This window comes from Pseudorasbora parva, chromosome 18 (assembly GCF_024679245.1).
Source record: "Pseudorasbora parva isolate DD20220531a chromosome 18, ASM2467924v1, whole genome shotgun sequence".
NCBI classification, from domain to species: Eukaryota; Metazoa; Chordata; class Actinopteri; order Cypriniformes; family Gobionidae; genus Pseudorasbora; species Pseudorasbora parva.
Genome location: NC_090189.1, coordinates 8,756,230 through 8,779,427, shown reverse-complemented (window position 1 = coordinate 8,779,427; position 23,198 = coordinate 8,756,230). Strand labels below are relative to the sequence as shown.

At 36.4% G+C, this 23,198-nt stretch overlaps 1 protein-coding gene and 1 long non-coding RNA gene across 3 annotated transcripts in view; one reads left to right on the top strand and one right to left on the bottom strand.

Annotated features, from left to right (window-relative positions):
• Positions 1-23,198, top strand: part of LOC137046278 (uncharacterized) — a 145,492-nt gene that overhangs the window by 107,924 nt on the left and 14,370 nt on the right. The gene's annotated exons all lie outside the window — the stretch shown is intronic.
• Positions 11,518-23,198, bottom strand: part of olfm1b (olfactomedin 1b) — a 36,709-nt gene continuing 25,028 nt past the window's right edge. For both annotated transcript variants that reach the window (XM_067423416.1, XM_067423415.1), the window contains exon 6: positions 11,518-14,788. In XM_067423416.1, coding sequence (XP_067279517.1) covers positions 14,114-14,788 — 675 coding nt within the window. In that variant the 3' untranslated portion in view covers positions 11,518-14,113. The remainder of the gene's footprint in view (positions 14,789-23,198) is intronic.

The window sequence follows — 23,198 nt, the reverse complement described above, 5'->3', positions numbered from 1 at the left end:
TTTTGAGAGAGAGAGAGAGTTTTGACCATTTCAGTAAATCCCGTAAAAGCTAGATCTCTTTCCACCACCGAAGACAATGAGAACTTATAAGCACACATATTAGCATAATGTGCAGGACATGAATAAAAATGAACTGTTATCATTTAAATTAGCAAAACACAGTGTAAGTAATGGGATGAGTGAGCAAATCCAGTATTTTCAAGACAATTTCTGGGAAAGAATGATAATGTCTTTATTCTGAATAATGCAGACATTTTCGATTTGGTTGTTTCTTTGTTTGTTTAGCTACTTGGTTGTTTTTAGTTAGATGATTGTTTATTTATTTAGTTGTTTTATTTGTTTATTTAGTTATTTGTTTTAATTAGATAGTTAATTGATTGATGTTTTAGTTAGTTGTTTTATTTATTTAATCAGTTGTTTTATTTAGTTAGTCAATTAACTGTTTTTATTTATTTAGTTAGTTGTTTTAGTGAGTCAGTCAGTTGTTTTATTTAGTTAGTCACTTAGTTGTTAATTTTGTTAGTTAGTTTATTCATTGATGAGTTGGTTGGTTGGTTAGTTAGTTAGTGCGAGAGTTGTTGTTATTTAGTCAGTTGTTTATTTAGTTGTTTGCTTTAGTTATTTAGTTAGTCCATTATTTATGTATTTATTTAGTTGTATATTAACTGGTTAAAATAGTTTTTGTTTTAATTAGTTGTTTATTTAGTCAGTTGTTTTGTATTTAGATTAATTATTGATTGATTTATTTGTTTGTTTGTTTATTTAGCTGTTTATTTAGATAGTTAATCCTTTAGTTGTTGCTTTAGTGAGTTGGATATTTAGTTAGCCAGTTGTGTTATTTAGTTGGTCGGTTTATTAGTTAGTGTTTTAATTATTAATTTGGTTGTTTTAACTAGTCAGTTAGTTGTTTTGGTCACACTTTAGAATAATGGTCACTAATTAACATTAGTTAATGTATTGACTAACATGAACTAACCATGAGCAGTACATGTGTTAATGTATTTGTTCATCTTTGTCAACGGTCAGTTCATAAAGATCCAGCTTTTCATGGTTTGTTCATGTTAGTTCATGGTGCATTAGCTAATGTTAACAAGATTTTAATAATGTATTAATAAATGCTGAAATTAACATGAACAAAGATAAATAAATGCTTTATAAGTGCAGTTCATTATTAGTTCATGTTAACTAACTAATGTTAACCAATGACCATTATTCTGAAGTGTTACTGTTGTTTTTTTATTTAGTTAGTCAGTTTTGTATTGGAATAATTGTTTATAATGTTTTTCTATTAGTTGTTGTTTTAGTTAGTTGTTTATTTACCTAGTTAGTTATTCATTTTAAAAAATATATATTTATATGATTGTTTAATTTCTTTATTTATTTTAGTTGTTTTAGTTAGTCAGTCAGTTAGTTTTTTTATTATTTATTCAGTTATTACATAAGTTGTTTATTTAAGTTGTTTAGTTAGTCAGTCAGTTAGTTTTTAAGTTGTTTAGTTAGTTAGATAGCTAGTTGTTTATTTTTCGGTTGTTTGGTTGTCTTAAGCAGAATTACATTAATTGGTGAAGTGCACAACTGGTTAATGCTATATCCTTGTGGGATCTCGTGTGAAGTCGGCTGATGTCAGTTTAGAGAGGGTGGAAAGGAGGATCTGCTGCTTCACTGTGTCAAAGGGAACGGGCAGGTTATTAGGATGAGGATGGATGATTTGGAGTTGTTGTCAGATGGTGCAGGCTCAGGAATCGTAATGAACCATCTGTGTCCGGCAGCTTCAGCTGATGTGTGTTCTGACGTGTCTCTATTACCATTGTCCATGATGAATGTGTTTGAATGAACATCACAGAATTGTGTCAGCCCACACACACATGCTTTCACCTCTGGTTTGTGTCAAGGGAAATACTGTAAGACAGTGTTGTAAGTGTAACTGATTTCCATTTGAAACTCATTGGCTATTGCAACACCCCCAGGACAACACACAAACACACACACACTGCACAGGGTTCACCTAACCGAGGCGGTCCATTCACACACAAATAGCATCACACAAAATGCGTTGCATATGAAAATAAGGAGTAAATGTTTTCTTCCCCTGTAGATTAATAAGCTCATTTGCAGGAAATGGAAATTTGATTATATTCTCATTAATTTATGTTGTCAGCTTGTCTTTTTGACTAATAGAGTTGCTCTGACAAGGATGTGGCCTACAGCCTCTCTCTCTCTCTCTCTTTCTCTCTCTCTCTCTCTCTCTCTCTCTCTCTCTCTCTCTCTCTCTCTCTCTCTCTCTCTCTCTCTCTCTCTCTCTCTCTCTCTCTCTCTCTCTCTCTCACTTTCACACACACACACACACACATACATCTGTACAGAGAAATGTAGACATTAGGTGTGTGTGAGTTTATTCTCTTCCTCAGGTCTCACATGAGCAGATGGAGTTCATTGATTATTCATAGCTGCCGATGGTTGCGTCTGTCACATTAAGGGAGAGAAAGAGGGGGGTGTGTGTGTAGATGCAGAGCAATCCCTTGGTGAAGTGATGAGATTTTAGATGAAATACACTATCAATAAGAGAAGGACAGATGGGGAATATATAGATACACAGTTAGAAAATTGAGAAATAAAATGTTATTCAATTTGTAACAAGTCAATTAGGTTCAAACCTAATTATTTTTTAAGTTTTATTTTATTTGAATATATTTTAAAATGTAATTTATTCCTGTGATCAAAGCTGAATTTTCCGTATCTTCAGTGCCTCATGATCCTTCAGAAATCATTCTTATATACTGATTTTCTCCTCAAGAAACAGTTATTATTATCACCAGTGTTGTGTAGTAACAGCCTCTGACTTTGGTCATGACTCTAATAATCTGCACACTGGTGTACACCCCTGTCTTAAATGTGAATGTGAATGTAAAGGTTAATGCTGCCAGCGCTGACGTGTGTGTGTGTGTGTGTGTGTGTGTGTGTGTGTGTGTGTGTGTGTGTGTCTCTTCAGTGTCATCTCAGGACATGGCTTTTATCCAGATGTGGCATAAACATTAGCTCATTTCAGCAGCTCTCATCTGCTCTCTGATTAGAGCCAGAAATCCTGCTCAACAGGTGCATGAGGAGACTCAATCTGGAGACCGGTTGAATAATAAAGAGACCAGGGGCCTGTACCATGAAGCTGGTTTAGCTGGCTAGCCTGATTTGTTTAAGCTTAGTTTGTGCCAATCCTGGGTTTTAGGTACCATTAAAGTGGTTTGGCTTTTAGCTGTGTTCATCGCCATAGTAACTTATGCTCCACGGCTAACCTGCTCCAGGGCAGGTTATGTTCTGGATTAGAGATCTCAAACTGAAATTGGGCCAATCAGCTGTGAGTAAAGTGACACACCTCTGATGCAGTAAAGCCACTCCCCCTGTTTCTGCTCCAAATTAAAGGTCATTACATAGCAAATGGTTTTTAAAGACTAAAGCGTCTTGCTTTTAACAATGCTTATTTATAATAATATTAATTTTGAATGATTTACTTATAATTTATGTAATTATTATACCTTAAATCAATTACACATTTATCATTTTAGTTAATCAATCATTAATAGGCACTTTGTTAAAATTAATACATAAGTCATATAAATAACATCACCTGCATAAAGTCATATGGACAAAGTTTTAAAATCAATAAATAAAAATAGCCTATAAAAAAAAGATGCTCACTGAGCTTAAATGTTTTATTTTCTCTATATCAACTAAACTAACTTCATAACTTTTACTTGCATTGACGTATACAATTTTTTCTTAAAGTTGTCCTCTTTCATAAACAGCTTTTCTTCTTGCTGTGTATTTTTTTTATTTTTTATTCTTAATATTTTTCAATCATGCAATATTCTGCAGAAGAGAGAAATTAATCTCACTGATTGTCTCGCGAGAAGTGAATCTCAGTTCCACAGCGTGTGATTGGCTGTTCACTGCTGATGTCACAGCTAAACTCCTGAAGTCAGGATCAAAGCCTGAGTTGACAAAGAAAGCTGATGATCAGCATCATGGGACCAACAAAGCCTTAATACAATGGTTTGGTTTTGTCAACTCGAAACTAATCCTTTAACCCTGAGTTTGTTAAACTACCATCATGGTACAGGCCCCAGGTGTTTCTCAGGCAACAGCCTGGCAAAAATCATAATACTGAGATTAATCTGTCTGACATCACACTTGGAAATCTGGCAACCTGTGTGGGTGAGGGGAAGGTGTGGATCCCATTTTGCATGATTCTACTTAAATGAGAAGTCTATACAGTCTGGACAGTTTTTAAAGTATAAAGCACAAAACAAAGTTTGTTTATTATTGTTTATTAGCGTGACCAGATTTTCTCATGGTGAAAACGGGACAGGATGAGGATGGACAGCCCCCATTTATTATTTCGTGATGACAAAAAAAAAAAAGCAAACTTCAAGCAATAGGAGAAATACTACTGAGTTAGAATTGGAATAAACTATGTTTTTAAGTAGCCTGCAGTACGTTTACATTTATTTAACATCTTTTATTGTTTAGCTTTAATTACAGACTGCTGTCTCTTTAAGACTGATTGCTTGGATCAAAAAGAAAACTGCTGTGTCTGCAGTCAGCATATGAGAAGAATATCATCATAGTTCCAGCTGCCACAGTGAATTATCTTGAGTTCAAATTACAGAATCTGTAGAAACATGCAAAAAAAATACATTTGTAGTGACATTCAATCGCAGTTCATGTTCGTTTTGTAGACAGATGCTCTTAATTCTGCTTCTTTTCAGCATTTTATTCAACATTATCTTTTTTAAATGCATTCATATTCATTCAACGATATTTTTATTTTGACATTAAAATACATTTTCAGACTTTAGTTTCAGGTTTTTGGATTTGTTTGAAGTGCAAAAAACTTCACTGCAGTTTTATGACTTTTTTATGTAGAATGTACAGATGTATTGGATATTTCTCCCAGTTTTCCTTAAAGAAATGAACAACAATGACGAGGGCGTGGCAAACTTTCCGACGACAGACATCAGAAAGATGCCAGACGTGTTTGGCATCGGAAATTTTGGCAGAACGTGGAGGAAGGGAAATAGCAAATGGGTGATTTTTTTTTTTTTTTTTTTTCATTGCTATTCCAAAATGGCAGTGTCATTGATAACAAACAAACTTTGCATTTCCATTTGAAATGTGGCAGACATGTTACATACATGGAAAATAAAAGGAAAACAAAAATATGATTTGCATTTGGATTTTATCACAACATATGCATGCACAAATTGGAAATGCAATTGCAAATACAGTTTGCAATTCCTTTTGAATATTGTCTGGAATATCATTCCATACTATTCAGTTAAATTACAGCAGTACACTGTAAACCCAAATAAGTTGGTAAAAAAAAAAAAAAGAAAAAAAAGGAGGCTATCGGTCGTAAGCAGAACTGGCAGATTTTTATTCTGTAGTCATCCATTTTAATTGGTCTGAATGTGAAATATTTAAGTAAGCTAATTTATACACAAAAATAAATAAGTAAAATAAAAAATACAATGTAATCTAAAAAAAATTGTAGTGGAAAATTGACGAGCTTTAACTAGCTAATTAAATAAATGCTACCTTGCTAATTGGTAACACAATAGGTTGGTTTCACGTGACGTCACATTGCTGCTTCGCGAACGCGCGAAATTCAGATGGAGGGCAGGAAGTGAAAAAGCGAGGATCTGCCGTGTGTAAAAATGCCAATGTTTTGTGCAGTTTACGGCTGCTCCAATCGTTCTAACCGTGAAAAAGGAAAAGGTTTTTTCAGAATTCCAAAGATTGTCGTTCATAAAGGTGAGAAATGTAAAAAGCTCACAGAACAACGACGTAAAAAGTGGATTTTAAACGTACGTCTGCGGTCGGGAGGAGCAGAGTCTACTAATGCCCGTGTCTGCAGCGACCACTTTGTCGGAGGTATGTTAGCTAGCTAACCTTTTGTGGCTGTGTTTATATATCTATAGGTTGTCGTTAAATGCAAATTTACTTAGTAATAATTATTACGTTACCGGTAGTCTAAGTTAATATGGACTTCATTGTAACTGTTTAGGCTGCCCTAGCGCTTTGGTTGACGTTGAGTTGGTAGACTGGGCTCCGACAGTCAACCTTGGTTACCAAAAAACTAAGTCTGAGCTCTAAGCTCTCTCTCCGCTGGTTCTAAAGTACACTGTGTGTGTGTGTGTGTGTGTGTGTGTGTGTGTGTGTGTGTGTGTGTGCAGGGCTGCCAACTCTCACGCATTTGGCGTGACACACACGCTTTCAGGCTCTGTGTCACACTCTCACGTTGCCCAACTTAATCTCACGCCAAATTGCCAAACCTGCTTTTTATATTAAACAAAGCTAGGCCTATAGCTTTTTTTGTTAATATTATTACGTTTTAATTCGAAATTCAAACAATAAATAGCGTTTTGGCGCCAATGTTAAAGCCAGAGGTGTTGAAAAGCGGAGTTGCAACATACTCTCATCCCCGGCGCGCGCGCGCGCAGTCACTTGGCTCATGGAGCGCTCAATACTTCTAGCGCTGTGTCAATGCATTTGAATGGCTTAAGCGGATACACAACAGTACACTATAGAGATGTTTGCAGCCAGTTTTGTTAAAAAGTACAGCTTAGTAGTGTGCATTGATTATTAAGTCAGCCATATTCCCAGAATCGTTTTATTATGGAGAGTGGTAGAGATGTAGCATTGTTAACATTAATGTTATTCTTGTATTTAGCCCTCAGGTATTCCTAACTAATTGGTCACACTCATACTCATTGATGGTCAAATGTGACCATATACGTAACTATTTTTCAATTAAATAAGTGTTCTATATTTTAGTTCAACAATGTTTATTGAATATTTTGAAGAGATCTTTTGGTAGGCTACTAAAATACTATTTTTGCAATAATTATTGTCAATTAATGACCACTTAAAATATATTTCTTCTAATATTTGTATTATTTATATTTCAATTTGTGTAGTAATTAAGGTTAAAATAGAGAATTCCAATTTAAAGAGGCAAATTGGTTATTTTGTTGCTTATAAAATAATAATGTTAATTTGTAATGCCATTACCCAGTAGGTGCTTTATGGCTCTTTAATAAATATACATATCTAATCTAGTTGCTCAAAAACAGTCTTCCATTTGAATATATATATTTAGATTTGATCAAACACTAGATTTCTTTAAATGTGAAATTTTAAAACGTTAATAACTTAAGCATCATATTAGGACTTAGTATCCTAATATGAATAATGATACAAGTGAACACACAAGTGAATATTAATAAATGCGAGCATGCAAGCTTAATTTGACCCATGAAACGTTTAAAATAGTGCTAAGACAAACTATTTTTCCCTTATTATGTACAGCAAGCTATATAGTACTACATATAAATTGATACTAAATTAAGTTCGAAATAGACACCCCCCCCCCCCAAAAAAAAAAAAAAACATCTCACTCCAACCTAAACGTAAAAGTTGGCAACCCTGTGTGTGTGTGTGTGTGTGTGTGATCTCATTGTAAACATCCCAGCCAACAAAAATTACTGACCCTGTCATGCAATTGCAATGAGCTGCAATGAATTCTCCAGCCTCCTTCGCAATAATCCAGGTCTTTAGAGGTGTTTCTCTTGACCTCTGAGAGTGGTTTACCTTGGAACATAGACGACTGTCAGACTAACGTCGTCATTAAGATGTGTTGCATTACTGCTAGCCTCTTAGCACAAAAAATATAAGAACAAACACTCACTCTGTCCAAGACCAAACGATTATCATCATGGAGCCGTTTGACACCGAGGTTGTGGACCCATCCGTTGACAAAAAAGTTGTATGCCTCCAGACTTTTATAGGCCTTCATTTGCACTCTGGTGTAGTAGGATGTCTGAAGGACCAGATAGTTGGTGATATTAACAGCCTCAACTGTCGGTAAATCTTTCAGTTCTACTGAAAACTCACTCATCTTCATGAGGTACGGGTCACGTCCAACATATCTGTTAATTAACTCCTTGTATCTATGTCTTGAAACTGGACCTAAATCTGTACAATACTGACTTTCTGCAACGGTTTCCTCTATAGACGTATTCTCCATGTTTACTTCCTGCCCTCCATCTGCCTTCTTCCCGCCCTCGCGCGTCATCATAATCACGTGACTGAAACCCTGCTATGCTTTGATAGCATTAGCATAGCATAGCACTTGTTGAATGAGATCAGCAATATTGAACATGTAACATATAAATGTACTATAAATCTGTACTCAAACTGTGCTCATGCCCCACTCGTTCGCTCGACCCCGCATAACAAAACCGCATAACAAAACATTAAACACTACTAAATCTCCCACTTAACATTAATCTTGCACACACACAAAAAAAATACAAAACACAATATAACTTCATTTTGGCATTTACCGTCCCTTTTTGAGTGTAAGTGCTGGGAAATAAAAATCCCAGCTCAGTTTCAGTTAAATTTAAGTTTGTCTAAATTAAAAGAAACAAGTTCATAAAACTCAAAACAATGAAACAATACAGATTACTTAAAATGTGTCAGTTGAAAATAAAGTTCTAAATACAGTTTAGTAAAGTTTGTTTGAACTAATTTTGTTTAATTTGAGTTGGCTCTACTCAAACCAACAAATTATTTTGAGCATTAGGGCTTACAGGCAAAATGGGATTCAGTCCATGTCAGAGCTCTTCTACTTCATGTAGCCAAATCAAAAAAAAACTGAGGGGGTTTCAGAACAATTTTTATATAAAAAGTATGGCATTCTGTTAAAGTTCCTGCATGAGAATCTATAAAGAGCCAGAAAGATCTTAAACACAGTCTTGGCATTTGCCGCAATCGTCTAATTGATGACTGCTGAGTTTAGCACACAGAACGCTCTCATGTATCACCGCGCTGTATAAAAATGATTGACGGGGCGGATTTGGCCCGCGGGCCACAAGTGAAACATCCGTGGTCTAACAGGCTGGAAGGCAGAGAAAATGGTGAGAGAAAGAGTGATTGATGAAGAGGCTGGAGATGACAGATGTGAGGAGAAGAGCTAAGGTGGAGAGCAGAATATTCACCCTGTTTAGGATGTAGATTGATTCAGTCCAAATGACGGCACATTGTTTCACTCTGTTATTGGGCTCTGTATTTTGTTCAATCTCTCTCTCCGTTTCCCCCAGACCGAGCAGCTCAGAATAGAAACAATCATTTATTCATCGATTGAAACATCAAATGAGAGAGAAAGGAAAGAGAGAGAGGGTGACAGGACAGACAGCTTGCAGAGGAAAGAGAGGGGAAGGAATGGGGGAAGGGGGGAATTAGCAGTTTGTACATTTAACGTTACGCTTAACTCACACGAGAGATAAAAAAAAGCTTAAATGGAGTAGGAAAGAGGAAAAAGTGACGAAGAGAGATACCAAAAGAAGCACTTGACTTTTCTGGGCTGTTCCAGGATTGTAGAGGGATGATAGTTTCTCATTCCGAATGTCTAATGCTTTTTGCCCAAATCCCATCATGTTTTCATCAGGACACAAGGGGTCATTGCCTCAGGTCTCTTATATTCATGTGATGCTGTGTCTGCACACTGCATTACTGTCCATTTCATTACCATTATTAACTCTTCCTCTGGATTTAAAAGAAAAGAAATCCCGTAAAAATGCATTTGCTAATCATTTGACTTCTGTGATGTGAAGCATTTCCTTCTTGAGCAGTGCAAAATATTTTGCATGGACTTGATTTTATCCGCAAACTATTTTTGTAGTAAAAAGTGGGGATTTGACATGCAACAGAAAATAGCTATTGATGACAATGCTATTTTATTTATTTAATATAATGTATTGGTAATTTACTTGCTCCCCCCGTGTGGTTCTGGGATTTTTGTTCACCGTTCTTATGATTATTTTGACCTCACAGGGTGAGATCTTGTGTGGAGCCCCAGATCGAAGGAGATTATCAGTGGTCTTGTATGTCATCCATTTTCTAATAATTTCTACCACAGTTGATTTCTTCACACCAAGCTGTGTACCTATTGCAGCTTCAGTCTTCCCAGCCTGGTGCAGGTCTACAATTTAGTTTCTGGTGTCCTTTGACAGCTCTTTGGTCTTGGCCATAGTGGGGTTTGGAGTCTGACTGTTTGAGGTTGTGGACAGGTGTCTTTTATACTGATGATGAGTTCAAACAGGTGTCATTAATACAGGTAACAAGTGGAGGACAGAGGAACCTCTTAAAGAAGAAGTTACAGGTCTGTGAGCCAGAAATCGCGCTTTTTTTGTAGGGAACCGAATACTTATTTTCCGCCATAATTTGCAAAAAAAATCTTTTAAAAACCGACAATGTGATTATCTGGATTTTTCTCATTCCGTCTCTCAGTTGAAGTGTACCTATGATGAAAATGACAGGCCTCTCTCATCTTTATAAATGGGAGAACTTGCACAATTGGTGGCTGACTAAATACTTTTGTGCCCACTGTATTTAAGTTCCTCTTTGTACACCATTCGGTTGTCCAGTATTGTTGTTTCTTTAGGCCTACACTGTTGCTATTTGCCTGTTCTTCCTCTGTGGATTACTTGAGTTTGTTTTATTTCATAAAATAAAAACACTTTTGTGTCATCATCATCTGGACCTACACGTTGCACTGAGATTTATGCATAATTAGCAATTTAATGTTGAAAATGTAGTTTAAATCAATTTAAATGTCCCTTCCAAAAGTTTCTAGATTGTTAGTATCTGCTCCATTCAACTCCAAAAACATCAATAATACTGTAAGTCATGTAATAATATCAACACTATGTTTACTCCTGTCTTTTTAGCTTAGCCAGTTTTGCATTGTGTATTTCTTTGCTTCCTGTCCTAGGTGACAGTAATGTGATTTGTGTAGACTACCACTTACATTTTCGTTGGAAAGTGTCTGCAAAGTATATAATTTTAATATAATTGGAGGCCTTAGCAGGAAGAACAAAAACTAGCAATGCTCAGCAATGTTTTAGGTGGGCTAGCCATTGCTACATATGCTTGTTAAGGTATCCTAAATGTCAGGTTTTTTTAGTGTAATATGGGTTTTTACAATGTTGCAGAAATGTCATGGTGTTAGCATTACGTTTTATGAACCTCATTACAATGTCCAACCTGGTACTTTTTACCAACTGCCTTTCAAAGTGAAATGTTAAGGAGCTGAAATTACGGTGGTTTTAACTAGCTAAACCACTTGATGAGCACAAACCAGCAACTAGTTTTTGTTATCTTCTTTTTACAGTGATAAAACCTTGCCCCATGATGAAAGATAAAAGGATATTAGTGAAAGTAAAATAGGAGGCTTCAGTGTTTCTGCCCTAATAATTTATGTGTTCCTGAACTTTAATTGACCCTGTTCTCTGCATGTTTAATAGCCAAACTTACAGGAGCTGATGAAGCTTATCATCCAGCATTATATTGCTGATGAAGCTGGTTAATCAGGGAGGTTTTAGCTAGTTTGCTAGTTTCTTTCAACCAGGATAAAACCTTGACCCCCATGATGAAAAACTCAGAAATCAATACAGTATGATAACATCAGGATATAAATCCCCATTTATTGATAAGAACTATCGTATTGTGGGTACAACACACATCCAGCTAAGCGCATAAAGAACGAAAACTGGAATTAGGTTCAGCTATTTAGCTTTACAAGACCACATGAGCCTTGTTAAAATGTTTACATTACATATTAATCTGCTCAATGACGTCATAGTTTCATGTTCATATTTTAGATGTCCTCTGAAGTGAGAGCCATTTTACATTCTGATATCGATCTTTTTTGAGTTTTTGTGACAGAAATGTGGCTTACTAACACCATCAAACTAAAACAAAGACATTGAAGCATCACCCAAGCAGACGGTACTATATTACAAAAAACATCAAACTGTAAATCTACAAAAATCAAGAATGGGCGTTAAGAAACAAGCCACTCAAAACAAACCAGATAGAAACGAGCATCTTTTTTTCTAAGGACTATAACCAATCCCAACCCATCATACAGGTAAACATTCCATTGAGCACACCTGCGCATGTCGAAATTGTTCATGCAAAACTAAAGAAATCATTTTACAAGAATTCACCAGCACAGAGACTAATTCGGAGTAAGATTGTACCTGAACCATCTGCCAGTAAAGCCTGCACATCTGTTACATGGAGTTGGAGAATCATAGCAACCATGATGGAGCTGACATCCATTTATAAGCACAACAAAGTGTGTATCGGTAGCCTGGATGGTGATAGTCTCACCAGGGAAGGTTTAAAGTCAACATGAAATGATGTTCGCAACCTGTTTCACTGATGTGAAGCTTTTCTGTGATTAACAGGATATTCAATGAGAAAATGCAGGACAAGACTTGAATGGTTGCATTGTGAAAATTACAAGAACAACAAAAATGGATAGGGAGGAGTGATGGGTTATTTTGATAAAAGTACAATAATTTCAGTGACTTAACCACGCATAAACATCATTTTCTCAAAAAGACAAACCTTTACATACATGCTGCTCACATATTATTGTCTACTGTAAAAAAAAAAAAAAGTACAATCATTTTGGATGTATGAGTAATTTCAACTTAAATTGCTTAAAATGTTGAATCTTAAAAATTGCTTAACTTATTTTGAGCAATGTAAAAACATATGTTGTCATAACGTATTGATCAAATTTCATACAGTGTAGCATAGTTTGTGCTGAATACAGACTTTAGCCATTAAAATGATACAAGCAAATTAAATAAGCACAATTATCAGGCCATGTCAAAACATCTCCAGGGCCCCAAAACCCCCTCAGACTCCTTTCAGGTTAAGAAAGTTTGATAAGACAGTAAAGAGGGTGAATTTTGAATTCATGTTGACTTTAATAGCACGCTTTGGTCTGTTCTCAGGTGCTACATACATGTAGATCGTTAAAAAATATCATGATATGGTCCACATCTAGAGAATTTAGTCGTAGAGGAGTTCAAGTAAAATCTCACCGAAGTCCTTTGAACGACGACAGAGCTTTCAACAGTCAGCGCCTTCAGCCAATCACATTTTTTTTCTGGATTATCTAAAGAAATGAGCTCTGCAAAGCACACACGTTGGACTTGATATTGCACAGAATGGTAGCCGTCCGAGTTAGTTTGCCGAGTGAAGCACCATCGGTTTTCCTGCACGCACTCAGTTTATGAGGAAAGGGTTGAGGATTCCATGTGGGCTACTAGTTCGTAACTAAATCCCAATGTTCTCCATATTTCAGTGTGCAGAAAAACATGGACAAATGTCTTTTCAGTGCTACTGGAAAACATCTGACCGAATAGTGTCCTAGAAAGAAAGGTTGTAGTTTTTTGTAAAAAAAAAAAAAGAAAGGCGTGGCTTTATTTCATTTTTTGGCATCTGTTCATGATTTTATATTTTATTTTCCATTCACGTGTCTATGGTTCTTTAAATAGTTCAGTTTTCATTCAGCATAGTGTTTTTTTTTTCACTGCAAAAAAAAAAAAAAATTCTACTTGGTATTTTTGTCTTGTTCAAAAGACTAAACATTCTTACATCAGAAAGGATACTTTTACTTCAGATGCAAAACGAATTCTTGTTTTCCCATTGGCAGATTTCTTTTTATGAAAGCTTGTTTTCGCCGCTGAGTAAAAAATAAAAAAGTAATTGTGACTTTTTATTTCACAATTATGACAATTTTTCTCAGAATTGTGTGTTATAAAGTCAGAATTTGACTTTTTCTCGCAATTGTGGCTTTTTTCCTTGCAATTGCGAGTTTATATCTTGCAATTCTGAATTATTTTCTCAGAGTTGTGAGTTTCAATTGCGGAATTGAGGGGAATTTATAACGCAATTCTGAAAAAAGTCGCAATTATCTAGTTTTATTTTTTGTTCTGTGGCAGAAACAAGCTTCCAAAATTGATACATTTAAAATAAGACTTTTGACCTTACATTGTTTTCTTACATCTCCAGTAAATGTATCTTGATTTGAGAATGTTTAGATATTACTGGAAAACGAGACAAAAATACTGAGTAAGAACTTTTTCTTTTTTTTTTCGCAGTGTTGTAACAATCTGTTGAAGAACATTCCAAAGGATTGTCTTGTGTTCAGTTTTCTGTTCCTTTCAGATTCTCCAGACGAAATCCTCCATGGTTACAGCTGCTCCGAGCGTATGACATGGAAAAGAGTAACGTTGTACAGGACCTGATGTCCGTTATTCCAGGCGTATAGCGCACGATCTCGTGGGTTATAGTCCAGCATGGAGATATGCGAGTACTTGTTCTGCAGAACGATATCATTGTACTCGTACGTTGAGGAGTTGGTGTGATAAGCGTAGTAGACTTTCGTCCCTCCCGAGTAGCCGTTGGTCACGTATAGCGTCCCGCAAATCATAAATGACTCCCCGGCACTGCGCCTCGGGTGATTGGTTGTCCAGGTCTGGATTATGTGCAGGGTCAGTGGGTGGAGCTTGCTGATGACAATGTTCCCCGCATTCTGATTGGTGGCGTACACAGCCCAGAGCCCGCCCTCGTCCACCATGAGGTCGATGTCGGAGTGTCCACCCCAGGCGTAATGGTAGGTGTTGCTGTAGCCTGCGTTGTCCAGACGCTGAGACCTACTGATGGTGGAGGTCTTGAAGTCAAACTTGATGATCATGTTACTCTGAAACTTGTTAAAATAGATGGAGCCGTTGTAGACCACCTGACCCGTCCCGGACCAAGGGTGCGGGAGCCGGTGAGACGTGAAGTTATCCGACGTCATGAAGTCGGCCATAGACTTGTACTCTCGCACAAAGCGGTTGTTATGGTAACCATCCATGTACCACACCTGAACAGAAGTGAGAGAGTGAGTGATTAATTAATATAAATTACTAACAATACTAGCATTTGAGTCAATGAGAAGTGTGTAGCCCAGTATGTCCTCCAATAGCCCAGATGTGCATTCATTTTTATTATTTGCTCATCTGGAATATGTCTCCTAAAACACTCCCTGTCGGATGTTAACACGTCATGCAGCAGATGTTTTTCAATCAATGTACATGAATCTAATGTTTTTACCATGTTCCTTGGGGTTGTGAATCATTTTGAATTGAATTTGAATAAAATATAAGGTCGTAAACAGGGACTTGAATTTAAATTCAGATCTGAATGACATGGATGGATGGATGGATGGATGGATGGATGGATGGATGGATGGATACAGACAGAATAACTAGCAAGCCGATGGATGGATGCATGGATAGATTGTTTAAACTGGTAGACTAGTGGATGGATGAATGGATTGTTTAAACACATGGATGGATGGATACAGACACACAGACTAGCAATTCGATGGATGGATGGATGGATGGATACAGACAGACAGACTAGCAATTCGATGGATGGATGGATGGATGGATGGATGGATGGATGGATGGATGGATGGATGGATGGATGGATGGATGAATTGTTTAAATTGGTAGACTAGTGGATGGATGGATGGGTTTAAACTGGTGGACTATCGAGTCGGATGGATGGATGGATGGATGGATGGATGGATGGATGGATGGATGGATGGATGGATGGATGGATGGATGGATGGGTTATTTAAACTGGTAGACTATTAAGTCAGATGGATGGATGGATGGATTATTTAAATTGGTAGACTATCAAGTCGGATGGATAAATGGATGGATGGATGGATTATTTAAACTGGTAGACTATCAAATCGGATGGATGGATGGATGGATGGATTATTTAAACTGGTAGACTATTAAATCAGATGGATGGATGGATGGATTATTTAAACTGGTAGACTATCAAATCGGATGGATGGATGGATGGATGGATGGATTATTTAAACTGGTAGACTATCAAATCGGATGGATGGATGGATGGATGGATGGATTATTTAAACTGGTAGACTATCAAATCAGATGGATGGATGGATTATTTAAACTGGAAGACTATCAAATCAGATGGATAGATTATTTAAACTGGTAGACTATTAAGTCAGATGGATGGATGGATGGATTATTTAAACTGGTATACTATCGAGTCGGATGGATAGATGGATTTAAACTTGTAGACTATTGAGATGGATGGATGCATGATTTAAACTGGTAGACTATTGAGATGGATGGATAGATGGATTTAAACTTGTAGACTATTGAGATGGATGGATGCATGATTTAAACTGGTAGACTAGAAATAGATAAATAGCCTGGTTTATCAGAGTATAAAATGGTCAAAGTTCTGACTTGGCTTTCACAGAATCAAAATTCAAGAACAGAAGGTTAAACTCCAGACTGTTTAATCGAAGTGGGTCAAGTTGTTCTTTATTTTGTCTGTGCTTACGTTAGATTTTTTGTTCTGGCGTGAATGTGCCAGCACAGCAGGACGTGTTCTGTGAGGTCTTAATTAAATTCAGACTGAAGGTGTCCATCCTTCCCCTGGCTGTGGCAGAACGCAGGCGGTGAAAATTGACAGCCAGGAAGTTGCTGTGTGCCAAGCATTACGAACCCTATGGGGATAATTCCAGATCATTCCGGATAAAAGCCGACACTCCGTGGAGAGTTCCCAGCATGGCTGGGGCTTCTGTCTCTGGGTGAGCGAATGGAAAGAGAGCAGTCACGCTTATGGAATATTCCAGAGACTCGCGACACAGAGGGACGTCTGTATGCTCTCTATAGGAGGCACGAGGCAGTAAACAACATCTACTGTATATATCAACACACTACTCTGCATGGTGGAACATACTGCACACCCTTCTTTTGAAATCCAGCCACAGTTGTTCACTGTATGACTGCAGCAGTAACATTTGATTAGATCTGATTGATTAGGTCTTTTAACAAAAAAATTGACAATATAAACCGTATCAAAGCTTTCCACAGAACATACTCTCAGTGAGCGAGTCTTGGGCCGACGTGGCAATTATAAACACCTAAGATAGATGTAAGATTAGAAGGAAGTGCCAAGAATCAGGTAATGATGTTCATCGTTTGGCTAACATCAATTAACCTATTTTACAGGTATAAGTCTTTCAGAAAATAAACTAGAATCAGAGGTCTTTTTCACTCCAAGGCCAACAGAACTTGCAAACAGATGATTTTTGTTTTGTTTTTTGTTTTACAAGTTTCCCCATGTTAAACCTTGGGTTTTGATTATAATAATAGATTTTAAGAGATTAACGGAATCTCTTAAGTAACTTCCGTTAGGTGAGGTCAAGCTGGTGCGATCATATATATATATATATATATATATATATATATATATATATATATATATATATATATATAGATCATCGTTAGTGCCTGCGCAGATCGATCAAATGAGGAATCTACATAATATATTTCTATGTTCGCACCAGCTTGACCTCACCTAACGGAAGATGGGAAAACTTGATGAGACTCGTCGGGATATGAGGTAAAAAATAACATAAATACTGTCATAAATATCGGTTTGTGTCTTAAGACATCAATGTTTCGTCACAAGCAGTCCGGTTTTTGTGCAAGTTGCCTAAGCATGTTAGTTAGTTAGTTAGTTAGTTAGTTAGTTAGTTAGTTAGTTAGTTAGTTAGTCTGTTGGTTTGTTTGTCTGTTGGTTTGTTTGTCTGTTTGTTTGTTTCGCTCTCTTGTTACCCATTCACATGATTATATGACTGGCACACAGCAACGGTTGGAGTTAAAAATCTTCATTTGTGTTCTCCTGAAGAAACAAACACACCTACATGTTGGATGCACTGGGGGTAAGAAGATAAACATCTAGTTTTCATTTTTGGGTGAACTAACTCTTTAAGGAGAAAATACTCAGCAATGGTAGGCTATTGACTAAAGAATTTGCACATGGTTTGTCTTAAAGCATATTAAAAACAGCACACGGACATATATTAAGATCATTAAAAACTAGATTTTGGTCTTTAAGTGAATTTTGTAAATAATTTTTGATGTTGGGAAAATCTACAAAGCTGTCAACCCTGGTTTGAACTATGGGCTATTCATAGGGTCAAATGAAGGGTTTTAACTGTTAACACAACGTTACTGTTGCGTTAACTTACAATACATTTGTTAGAGAGATTCTTCACACACAGTACCAGTTGAACCATCCAAACAAGTTTTTCCTCCACCTTTTGATTTTATCCATCCCACGATCTCGTCTAAAAACTAAAGGGAGACGGAGCTTTTTCTGTTGCTGCCCCCCGTCTCTGGAATCACTTGCCCCTGGACATCCACCTTGCACCTTCCATTACTACTTTTAAAGCAAAATTGAAAACCTATCTTTTTGCCTAGCATTTGAATAGTATTATATTTCTGTCTGACTGTTTGTTTGATTGATTGATTTATTGCTTTTCTTGTGGTTTTTACTTTATTTTGTATTTTTATTCTATCTTTATTGTTTTAGTCTGTATTTTTTTCTTTACTCTGTACAGCACTTTGGATAGCTTTGCTATGGTTAAATGTGCTATAAAAATAAAAAATTACTTACTTACTTATATAATCGGCCTTGATCACTGCTTGGTCATATTTGCTTTTATCGGCCGATACAGATTATTTGCCAATACATTAGTGCATCTCTAATATATATAACAACTGACTCAAATGTTCAACATTTGATGCTAATTAATGCAAAATTTGGCTTTATCTTCTATTGATAATACTGTTAGAGTTGAACATGTTATGCCAGGACACTTTTTGTTGATTTGTAAAGCTTCTGGTTGCATTGTTATTTTATTTCTATATGCAGTACAACAGCTTTTGGGTATTGAGCTACAGAATACCTTTATGGTCAAAAGTTGGAGATATCAAATAGTAAAATGATCAGAATATGGAATGGAGCATTAAAATTTGACCGTACTGGTCGGTCACAGGGTGTTTGTTTTGGGCTCATGCAGACATTGAATTCTGCTCCATCCCTGCTTGATATCTCTGACAGCAACACAGTGCTGTGCCAAAGCTTTTTATCTTTGAAGAGCCAAAAACTGCTCTGAGATATTGCTTATTGTTAACTCCCGCACGCACGCACGCACGCACACACACACACACACACACACACACACACGTCTCTCACTCTCCACGCTCTGTCTGTCTCACACATACAGCCTATGGTCTCATCAATCTTTGAGAACAAGAGCCTCCAACCCAAAAGTGTGAGAAAAACAGAAGAAGAGGGAGGGGGGAAGCACTAACCGGTTCTGTGGGTGTGAATGAAGGTTATATTCTCTAGCCTGATTTATAATTGCTCTGCTGCGTTTATGGGTTTCGGAGGAACTAGCTTGTGCAAGGCATCACTTTAATGGGATTTTGGGTTTGTAATTGTGTATTTTTGGGTGAATATGTGTTGTTTCTAAATCAAAGATCTACTATGAGCTTTTGCAATGGGCTCTAATGTGTTTTTTTATTTTTTATTACCATTTGCTTGTGTAGTGTTATATTAGACGGTTTGTTATTCTTGTATATTTTCCAGTCTGCTGTACCATTATAAATCTTTGCAAACTTTCAGACAGATGTCACGTGTTTTCCTTCCACAACTGGCACTATTAAAGCAATACGTTACGAGAACTAAACTACAATATCACGGCTAAAGGTTGCTGCATGACACAAGCGCTGTATATGAAAGTTGGTATATAATTATGTCCAGCTTTACTGTCCTGCATACATGTTTAGAGTGATATCTACTCACTCAAATCTCAAATGACTGAGATTATCATTTGAGATTATCGTTAGAGATTATAACAAATCTCAAATGATTGATTGCTTGTAATCTATAGCTATAACGATAACACCAGCTCTAATCTGCTAAATTAAAATATTATAAATATTTACGTCATTTTCTGAAAAGCACCATAGAAATACATTTGATTTGACTATATTCCTAATATAAGACGGTCTTCGAGAATCAAGTTTGTCATTTTAAATTGTTATTTTATGAAGTAAATTAATTTAGATACAATGCTTTCTGGTGCCAGTTACTGGATGATACTGAAGTATATTTTTATTTTTATTTACTTTTGTGTATGCTCTTTTTCCCTGTTTTAACATGTAGATTCCTATTGATAATATTTTGAAAACAATAATAATTTACTTACACTGCTACTAACACTTTCTGTCATTTTTAACCAAAAAAGTTAAAATAAAAAAATAAAAAAATAAAATTTTATTTTATTTTACTTCATCGGAATGGCACAAAACTTGGTAAAGTTTTTGGCATTTGCTGTGAGAACAACAAAAAAGATGGACATTCAAAAAGGTTAAATGGTCCTGAAACAAAGAAATCCCTCCTGAAAGCTATTTTGAAATATCAGCTTCAAATTTGGAACACAGCAAAAAAAAAAAAAAATTGTGCGTTCTTCATAACAACAAATGTAACATTTTATAATTGATTGTTTTTTGTACTTTTTTGTCTCTTTTAAAAAGAGAACAAACTTAAGTCTGTGCTCAGAATCATTCAACATTTATGATGGTTTAAGGTGGAAATAAAAAAATTAAGTCATTTTCAGTGGATAAGTGGATTATAAATACTGCACTATCTAGTAACAAATCCCCTAAAAATACAAAATAAAACATAAAAAACATACTACAATCATGTCATTTAAGTAATAATATATATATATATATATATATATATATATATATATATATATATATATATATATATATATATATATATATATATATATATATATATATATATATATATATATATATATATATATATATTGTTTTTGAAAGACAGATGAACAGTACTAGAGGGTTAATGGTAAAATAAAAGAGAGGCTGTTTACTGCAGAGCCAATGGGTGGAGCTGGATGGTCCAGCCACACCCTAAGCCTATCACTGAACATTAGGTCAAGCCCCACCCATTAGATTTAGAGAAGGAGAGTTGGATGTCATTTGGCTCCTCTTGAAACAAAAGAGATGCTTGTGAAGCTAAGGACTAGTGATTTTGAACTTCCCATCGAGAACTGGCCAAGCTGCTTGCTGAGAAGCTTCTTATAAACGCACCAGATAAAGCATATGCAGCACGCAGCTCTGGGATGCCAACGGCTAATTGCCCATTTGTCATTTAGCACACACTTTAATGTAAAACCACATGCAGGACATTTATTACAGGAGCAGTCTCTTCCAACCTGGGGTTAAGATTCTGGCCATGGGAGCTCATAAACCATTATATAATTTGGTAACCGCCCAGATCTTTAAACACAGCAGCATGCCGATTGCTAAATGGGTCAAAAGTTATAGCAATGCCACTCAAACAACATCACCAAAAACACTTTTCACACTCTCACAAATCTGTGGGAAACGATTAGGCTTCGAATCGGCTTATACGCACAGGCCATCAGGAACGTCTCGCACTCGTTTCCGCCTGCCCTCATTCATCCACCACAGAGTGCAGTGTCTTAACCTCCACCCGTTATCAGAAGCCCCTCCGCGCCCTCCATTACGAGCCCCGCTGGAGCACTTCACGTCTGGACGAGTGGAAAATGATTTGGCCTCGCTTATCTTCCCCTTGTGTTGCTGTGAGTGTTAGGAACCTGGCTTCAACTCCACGCACGTCCGACTAGTAAATGAATGCTTGTTACGAACTGGTACTTTTTTTCCCCTCAATATAATAGTCAATATAATGAAACGAAAATATAACGATAAACAGACGTATTTAACTCATTCATTATTTATTTTACTATATACAGTCAAAGGAAGTGTTTTGAATCTTGGGAATATTTCTTAATGAAGCACTGAAATATATTTTTATATTTTAATTGGTTCACTGAAGCACTATCCAAATGACCTGACTCATCGGTGATCATGTGATTTTCACTGATCTTGATGATGGACTAAATATTTAGAAGAACGTTGAAGAATTATTAACTTCTTTATATGTACATGCAATAGAAGCTTGTATATTTGCATTTGTGAATGACGGCTCGGCCTTGAGTTTTGTTTTTCTGTGCTTTTTTCTTTATGGCTCTAGAGCAACATGGTTATAAAGCATTGCCTGCAGCTATGTGCTCGTGGGTTTTGAATGCTTGCATAAATTAACCAGCTACTCTCCACTATCTGCATTCTAAAGAATCTCAAAAAATGAATCCTGTATGTCCCATATAAGGAATTTACACTTGTATTCATTACCAAATAATAAGAAACACAAAATATGCATGCAAATGTTTCATTTCAACTTTTCCCAGAGAAAAATGAAACAGTTAAGTGCTATACAGTCTTGTTCAAAATAATAGCAGTACAATGTGACTAACCAGAATAATCAAGGTTTTTAGTATATTTTTTATTGCTACGTGGCAAACAAGTTACCAGTAGGTTCAATAGATTGTCAGAAAACAAACAAGACCCAGCATTCATGATATGCACGCTCTTAAGGCTGTGCAATTGGGCAATTAGTTGAAAGGGGTGTGTTCAAAAAAATAGCAGTGTCTACCTTTGACTGTACAAACTCAAAACTATTTTGTACAAACATTTTTTTTTTCTGGGATTTAGCAATCCTGTGAATCACTAAATTAATATTTAGTTGTATGACCACAGTTTTTTTTAAACTGCTTGACATCTGTGTGGCATGGAGTCAACCAACTTGTGGCACCTCTCAGCTGTTATTCCACTCCATGATTCTTTAACAACATTCCACCATTCATTCACATTTCTTGGTTTTGCTTCAGAAACAGCATTTTTGATATCACCCCACAAGTTCTCAATTGGATGAAGGTCTGGAGATTGGGCTGGCCACTCCATAACATTAATTTTATTGGTTTGGAACCAAGACTTTGCCCGTTTACTAGTGTGTTTTGGGTCATTGTCTTGTTGAAACAACCATTTCAAGGGCATGTCCTCTTCAGCATAGGGCAACATGACCTCTTCAAGTATTTTAACATATGCAAACTGATCCATGATCCCTGGTATGCGATAAATAGGCCCAACACCATAGTAGGAGAAACATGCCCATATCATGATGCTTGCACCTCCATGCTTCACTGTCTTCACTGTGTACTGTGGCTTGAATTCAGAGTTTGGGGGTCGTCTCTCAAACTACCTGTGGCCCTTGGACCCAAAAAGAACAATTTTACTCTCATCAGTCCACAAAATGTTCCTCCATTTCTCTTTAGGCCAGTTGATGTGTTCTTTGGCAAATTGTAACCTCTTCTGCACATGCCTTTTTTTTAACAGAGGGACTTTGCGGGGGATTCTTGAAAATAGATTAGCTTCACACAGACGTCTTCTAACTGTCACAGTACTTACAGGTAACTCCAGACTGTCTTT